Raw genomic sequence first — 7,301 nt, 5'->3', positions numbered from 1 at the left:
TCTGTGTACTGTAGATAAACTGGGTAATTGGACTCTCCGCCTCCTCATCCAAAGCAAACACTCACAAACCGCCCACCCCCACACTGGAGAGAGTCTGGTCCCCGTAATCTGGGTACTTGGCTCTAGTGACCCTGTAGACAAGGTGAGCATCTTCTTCGGGCCCCTGCCCTCCCCTGCGGGCGCTGCCAGGGCTTATGTAAAGAGGTCACGGCCGCTTCGCAGCGGGGCGCACGCGGATTCCTGCACAGGTGTGGCGGCGGCTGCCGGTGGGGATGCGAGAAGCCGGCTCGCTGGCCTCCTCCCCCGCGGCGGCCCCGATTCTCCTTCCTGCTGTTCATTTATTCTCCTCCTCTGCGCGTCTGACAGCAGCGTGCGGACTGGGTGAGGACAGAGCGCCTATCCCCAGCTCCCTACGCCGCCAGGCGGGGGCTCCCGGCTCGCGGGTGATGCGCTGTCCGCGGCTCGCGCGCCGCTGCTCCGCCTGGCCGGGTAAGTGGTGCGGGGGCGGGGGCGGGGGACTGCTGGGAGGGGGTCGTAGTGATGGGAGATGTGGGCGCCGAAAGGTGTTAACTCTTTGCTTAGCCACGAGGCAGCTAGAAAGCCCCCGCCCCCTGCGCCCCCGCAGGTTTCCGACCAGCAGGCGGGGAGGGGTGAGGGACAAAGCGGTACAGGGCGTGATGTCGCCGCGGGGTGGTGCCCTCGGCCGCCGGGTCCTCCCTTTAAAGTTAGCGAGGGGCTGAGAGCCCGCCCGACTTCTAGCGCCAGGAGGCCGGGGTTCGTGGCCCGACCACCCCTGATTTGCCGCGTTCCTCCCGCAGGGCCTGGCGTGGACACCGCGGGACCGCTGAGTCTTGAGGGACCGTGAAGCGCTGGCTGGCGTCGGGGCCCTGGCTGGGATCCGGCGGGAGCCGGCGCGGAGGAGTGAGATGGAAGCGGCCAAGGGGAGCTTGGAGTAGCGGGCGCCTTCCCCCAACCCCAGGGCTTGCACCTCCACCCGCGCCCTGGCGCTCCGCGTGCGCGGGGGCGCGGCGGGCGGGGCTGTGGGGGCTGCCATGGAGGTGCCCAACGTCAAGGACTTCCAGTGGAAGCGCCTGGCGCCGCTACCAAGCCGCCGGGTCTACTGCTCCCTACTGGAGACCGGGGGGCAGGTCTATGCCATCGGGGGATGTGACGATAATGGCGTCCCCATGGATTGCTTTGAGGTCTACTCCCCTGAGGCCGACCAGTGGACCGCCCTGCCCCCGCTGCCCACAGCCAGGGCTGGGGTGGCTGTTATCGCCCTGGGGAAGAGGATCATGGTGATTGGGGGTGTCGGCACCAATCAGCTGCCCATGAAGGTCGTGGAGATGTACAACATCGATGAGGGCAAATGGAAGAAGAGGAGCGTGCTGCGTGAGGCCGCCATGGGGATTTCTGTCACGGCCAAAGGTGAGCGGGGCCAGGCCTGAGGGCAAGCGGAGAGAAAGGAGTGGGGGGTGGGGCACGGGGGAAGGGATGGGAGCCAGCGCTGAGCTGAGGGTCCAACATCACATACCTAATCTCATTTGATCCTTACAGCAGACACTAAAACTAGAGACTTTATTTCAAAGAAGGGAAAACTGAGACTCAGCAAATGAAGTTTTAGTAATTCCATATGATGCCAAAGCTCCAGTCCCCCAGGCTTCTCCCAACAAAGTGGGCAGGCTGGGCCAGAGGGGAGAGCAGAGGTTTCGTGCAATGGCTCTGCAGACCCCTTCCTTCAGTAGAATGATCGAGCCTTCCACCCATAACACCTTGTCCCTTGAAATCTGCTTTACACGTGGGACCACCTCCAGACACATACATATTTGAGGTCCTGGGGATATTCACTCCATCCTTGTCCCATCACCAGGCCCCACTGAGAGGCTCCACCCCTCTCCCCACCTCTAACCTCCCCCTCTGCCTCCTAATCTTCAAGATATTGATGAGTGGAAACCAGAATGTTGCTGAGGGTTGTGCTCCTACAGCATCTTGCCCAGGTTCATTGAGTTCTCAGTGCATACAGAGTGCTAACCGCGTGGTTTTATGATTCTCATTTTACTTTCCCCAAGGCCCTACTCTCCTTTTCTTCTAGTCTGGAACAGCCCAAAGCATAGATGGGGCCCTGAAAGTTTTTTTTTTTTTTTTTTCTGAAACACAAAGGGTTTTATGGGCAGTGGTCCAACAGGAATTAGGAGACTCCCAAATTCAGAAAGGCTGAGTGCAACCTTCCCACCCTCTCTTGCAAAACCGCCCATCTGCCTGCTGGGTCTACTGTAGAGCAGGAACCAGTATCTCCAGAGCACAATCCCTGGCACAGGTCTAGGTCCCAGGGAGGAAGGAAAAGGGCAGAAGATCTGGTCTCTGCCCTCAGAAACCCTGGTGTGACCAATGCAAGTGATCAGAACGAAAACTCTGGCCCAGAATCCCTCAGGGCAGAATGGCCAGCCGGGCCTCCACGAACTCAAACTCGCAATAAGAAGGATGAATGGATGGCATGGAGGCCTCTGGGAACTTAGAGAGGGAAAGAGTACTAACATTTATTGAGTCTTTGCCATAGGTGTTTTATATATATTAATCCTTTTGATCCTCACAGTCTGTCTGATGAGTTAAGTGTGATTATTATCCTCATTTTAGAGAAAAACAATGGGAGGCCCAGAGAGGTTAATTAACTTGCCCAAGGTTACACAGTAAGTTATGATCTAGGCTATGCTCTTAACTATGGCCTCGAATGGGTTCATCGATTAGTTTAATAAGCATTTATATGCCTGCATATCAGACATCGCACCAGACATTGGGGCCACAGATCAACAAATTCTCAAGGATCTAACAACCTATTGGAAGAAACAGACAAAGATTATTTCAGTAACATATGGTGACTAAAGTGATGCAGGTGCCATGGAAAGTATTGAGCTGATGTTCTCAGCCCAGCTTTGTGGTTCAGGGACATCCAGGTGAATCTGAAAGGATGAAGGAAGAGAACTAGAGGATTCCCAACTGGAGGTATATTTCAGGTGCCTGGGATGGAAGAGGTGGAGCTTGTGTAAGATAAATTCATTTGCAGGTCTCCTCTCACAGCCTCAATCTAGGGTTGGGATTTTCTTTTTTTCTTTTTTCAGTAAGATTGGAAAAAAGGAAATAGTACTCATCCATGAAATACTCTTGAAGAACAAAGGCCTCTTAGAGGCAGAAGTGGTGAGGACTGGCTACTAGAAGGCAGGAGGGGATTCCTTGGAAAAAGAGGGTCGCGTGCGTGTGTGTGCGTGCGTGCGTGTGTGTGTGGCGTGGGGGGAGGGGGGGCAGCGGGAGGCTGTGTCCCTGACTGGCTGCAGGTGGTACTGGGGCGAGGCCCAGGGAAACATGGATGCTTTGCAAAAGCTCCAACAGCCAGAAGCAGTAGAGCATGAGGAGGACCCTTCTCTTCTCAGAGTGCTCAGCTCGCTGCCTGGGCAGGGTTTCTTAAAGGGGCTGGTTTTCTCTTCTCTAAGCCTTACCCTTATTCATCTCAAGCCCTATCTTACTTAGTGCAGGGTGCCTCCTGGAGCACACAAGCTCCCCAGTGTGTGAAGGAGGATGGCATTCCCCTATAGGGATGGCAGAAAAAGAAAGAACCAGCAGCAGTACAGTGTCCCACAAGGCCGGTGACAGCTGGACTGACCTCATTTCCAAAGGCTCCTGCTAGGTCTAGAGAGTTCCAATCTGGGAGTGGCTGGACCAGGCTGCTATTGGAGGCTATCAGAGGACTAATTCTTCTCTTTCGCATCCCCTCTGGCTGTCCAGGAAGGAGGAGAATGGAGGAGACAAGGCCTGCAAAGGGTTGCCCAGTTCTATACACCACTGTAGTTTACTCCTGTGCAATGCTTAGTTTTCAGGCTTAGCCAAGGGCTGAACGCCAAGAGAGGCTAAGGCATGCAGGCCTGACATGGCTTCAAGAAGACCCAGGCTCAGCTGCAGCATGGACTCTTAAATGGTGCCGTCCACCTCACTGACATATACATGGCTCACTCTGGCAGAGCAGTGGTTGGGAACCCGGCCACTGGTGTTCAAAGGGTTAATAGCCTGGCCATGGTGGGCGATGAGTACTGATGGGTCTGTCTCACGGTGTCTGTGAGCTGAGCAGGGGTTGCATGTGGCCTTTCTCCTTAGATTACCGAGTATATGCAGCAGGCGGGATGGGCCTGGACCTCCGTCCGCACAACCACCTTCAACACTATGACATGCTCAAGGACATGTGGGTGTCCCTTGCACCTATGCCCACCCCGAGATATGCTGCCACCTCCTTCCTCCGAGGTTCCAAGATCTATGTGCTGGGTAAGGATGGTCCCTCGTTCCTTCCCATGGGTCACTTCCCGCGGGAAGTGGTGCCTGTGTGTTGCACATCTCCTTGGCACTGGAGGGTAGGCGCACTGCCCCTATTCTCAGGGTTTACCCTTCTGTCCAACACCCACCCTGCTCTGGTCTCCAGGGGGACGACAGTCCAAGTATGCAATCAACGCCTTCGAGGTCTTTGACATTGAGACTCGCTCCTGGACCAAGTTCCCCAACATTCCTTGCAAGCGGGCCTTCTCCAGCTTTGTGACCCTGGATGACCGCTTGTACAGCCTGGGAGGCCTGCGGCAGGGCCGGCTCTATCGGCAGCCAAAGTTTCTACGGACGATGGACGTGTTTGACATGGAACAGGGTGAGCTGGGCGCCCCTGGCTGCCAACCACCCTCTGGCTGACTTCCCCCCACCTTGCCTCCCTCCCATCCATCCTCCTAGCTGGGTGAGACTTTGGGAAGTCTGAACACCCCTCTCATTCAGGGCTATTCTTTGAATCAAACTCTTTTATCTATACAGGGCTCCCTTTGGTTGATGGGTTGTTTTTATCAAAGCCTTTTCCAGCTGTTGTCTCTTCTCACAACATCCAAGCAGGGCCAGGGGAAGGAGGGCTTTTTCCTACTTTTACTCAGTGGAAACAGAAAGATCCTGACCCCTCTGCTCACTGCCTCTAGCTCCTCACCAGTTTAAAGCCTGTAAGAACAGAGGTAGAACAGGTGGTTCGTTGCAGAGGATTATGGTTCCTTGGACTGCAGCGAGCGTGAGAAAGGGTAGAAGTCATGGAGAGTTGTCATTCGAACAGCGGGTGTTGTGTATGTTCTGAGCACAAAGGGTAGATGAAGTACAGACATGCCCAGGGTGAGAGCTGCCTGGGACTCAGTGTGTATTTGGGGAGGGGGAAGGCTTAGCATCTCTCTAATTCTCTTTACATATATTCCGCCATCATCTATGGCCTACAGGGGGATGGCTGAAGATGGAACGCTCCTTCTTCCTCAAGAAGCGGCGGGCAGACTTTGTGGCTGGCTCTCTGAGTGGAAGGGTCATAGTGGCTGGAGGACTTGGTAAGGATGAACTTTCGGGCTGGTACTGTGGTTCTGGTGCTTGGTGGATCCTTGGCACTCTACACAAGTGGGAGGAAGTGCTGGCTTCTTGCTACTGCCTTCCTACTGCTTGATTCCGAAGAATTCAAAACACTTCTTCCTCCTAGCCTGGACTTCGCATATCCACATATGGGCCCCAGATGTGGTCTTTCTGCCCTCTTACACAGGGCACACCAAGACCTAGAGCACGTCAGGGACATGATGATAACCACTTAACACAGGGGTGCTTTGCATAGATCATTGGGGCCTTAGCCAGGAATGATGGAGATAAAAGTGTGGCAGGGACTGACCTTGGTCCTTTTCTCTGACCATCTCTTCTCCCTGGATACCCAGCTCTATCAAGGAATAGGAAAGCAATCTGATCAACTATGTTAGTCTGCTGAGTTCAGGATTTGCTGAATTACCTCTCCCAGAGATTAATGGTATTTTGAAGGCAGGACCCCAGCATCAGCAGGGAAGGGATATATGAGCAGCGGACTTCCGGGCACCTAGAGTTCGCTCATTGTGGACCACGGGCGCGTGAAAGGAGCATGATGTGAGCTAGACCACATGGGCCACTGCTTAGTAAACGGCAGTAATGTCTAGAAACTTCTGGTAAAAGCAGCGGGTGGTGAAAGAAGGTAGGAGGGGCAAAGCGGCTGTTTGACCAAAGCTACCTGGCCCAGGGCAGGGTCCCAGCTGAGGGAGCCGAGGTTGCTTGGCGTCTGCCTGTGAAAGAGAGGGAGGCGGGACAACGGTGGGGCGCGGCTTGGTGGCCGGACTCCTTCCTAAGGTCCCATTTCCTTGGCACTTTCAGGGAACCAACCGACTGTCCTGGAGACGGCAGAGGCGTTCCACCCAGGAAGGAACAAGTGGGAGGCCCTCCCGGCCATGCCCACGCCCCGCTGTGCCTGCTCCAGCATTGTTATCAAGAACTGCCTCCTGGCTGTGGGGGGTGTCAACCAGGGTCTGAGCGACGTCGTGGAAGCCCTGTGGGTCTCTGACTCCTAGCCGTCCCAGCACCCAGCACCTTTGCCCTGGACCAGATCACTCGACTCTTGACAGGAGGAATGGTCTTGTCAAAGCAGTTTGGGCTACTTCCCAGATGCTAGCTCCTGTCAGCAGCCAGTGGGGCCAGGCCCTGGGGCTCTAAGTAACCTCCCTCCACCTCCTAACCCTACTGATCCTAGGAAACTAAGAAGTCTCGATGACTCTGCCAGCCCCAGAGTTCAGCTGACCTCTAAAGAGAGTCCTCACTCACTGCTCATGCAGAGAAAGGCACAGGAGTATCTTCTACCTCCCCCTCCGCGAGTCCCGCCTCTCCCCAGTGCCAGAGCAGCAGGTAGGCAGGTAGGACAGTTCTGGTCCAGAGGACAGGCAGCCGCTGCTGTCCTTTCCCCAGCTCTCAACTAGTTTGAGAGTCTCTTAGGATGGAAAATGGAAAAGGAGAAGCAGGGGTTCCCATTGCCTCTCCTCTCCCTTGGTCTACATCCCTTCCCCATTTGGTGGTCAACTGTGGGCCTGCCCTGGACCTGCCCTGGACACCATCTACTCAGCAAGAACTGGCCTTAGAGCTAGAAGTGGCTGCATCGGAAGGGCGGTCGTGGACTGGTCCAGGTCAGCAGGCTTGGCCCGGAAGGACCCATTGCCTCTCCAGGGTCTTTGGTGGGAATGTGATGCTGGGGAGGAAGCAGACTCCCAGCCGAGGCTCTGCTCCCCACTCCTCACTCTGTTTCCCCTCCTGCTACCCCTCCCCACCAGAGGCCTGGCCCTTTTGTCACCAGTAGCCCCAGAGTGTTTCTGTGTGAAACCTTCTCATTGACACTGTGGCATCAAAATCCACAAAGGATGGATTAACTGCACTCTGGTTAACAGCAGCAGCACAATGATTAAAATCTATATTCC

The 7,301-nt window shown here is 55.3% G+C and overlaps 1 protein-coding gene across 1 annotated transcript; it reads left to right on the top strand.

Annotated features, from left to right (window-relative positions):
- Positions 1 to 724: 724 nt before the first annotated feature.
- On the top strand, positions 725 to 7,301 carry KLHDC8A (kelch domain containing 8A). Its single transcript, XM_016140621.2, has 5 exons — positions 725 to 1,428; positions 4,144 to 4,308; positions 4,463 to 4,678; positions 5,277 to 5,378; positions 6,214 to 7,301. The coding sequence occupies exons 1-5, from the start codon at positions 1,053 to 1,055 to the stop codon at positions 6,405 to 6,407; spliced, it is 1,053 nt and encodes a 350-aa protein (XP_015996107.1). The 5' UTR covers positions 725 to 1,052; the 3' UTR covers positions 6,408 to 7,301.

This window comes from Rousettus aegyptiacus, unplaced genomic scaffold (assembly GCF_014176215.1).
Source record: "Rousettus aegyptiacus isolate mRouAeg1 unplaced genomic scaffold, mRouAeg1.p scaffold_m13_p_17, whole genome shotgun sequence".
In the NCBI taxonomy this organism is placed as follows: Eukaryota; Metazoa; Chordata; class Mammalia; order Chiroptera; family Pteropodidae; genus Rousettus; species Rousettus aegyptiacus.
Note: the sequence above shows the minus strand (reverse complement) of the source record. Positions and strands in the feature narration are given on the sequence as shown.

Excerpts from the sequence above, each read along its gene's own strand:
- KLHDC8A (XM_016140621.2), top strand. The coding sequence starts at position 1,053 with ATGGAGGTGCCCAACGTCAAGGACTTCCAGTGGAAGCGCCTGGCGCCG. Across the intron at positions 4,679-5,276 it reads CGTGTTTGACATGGAACAGG|GGGGATGGCTGAAGATGGAA; the intron begins GTGAGCTGGGCG and ends TATGGCCTACAG. Across the intron at positions 5,379-6,213 it reads CATAGTGGCTGGAGGACTTG|GGAACCAACCGACTGTCCTG; the intron begins GTAAGGATGAAC and ends TGGCACTTTCAG.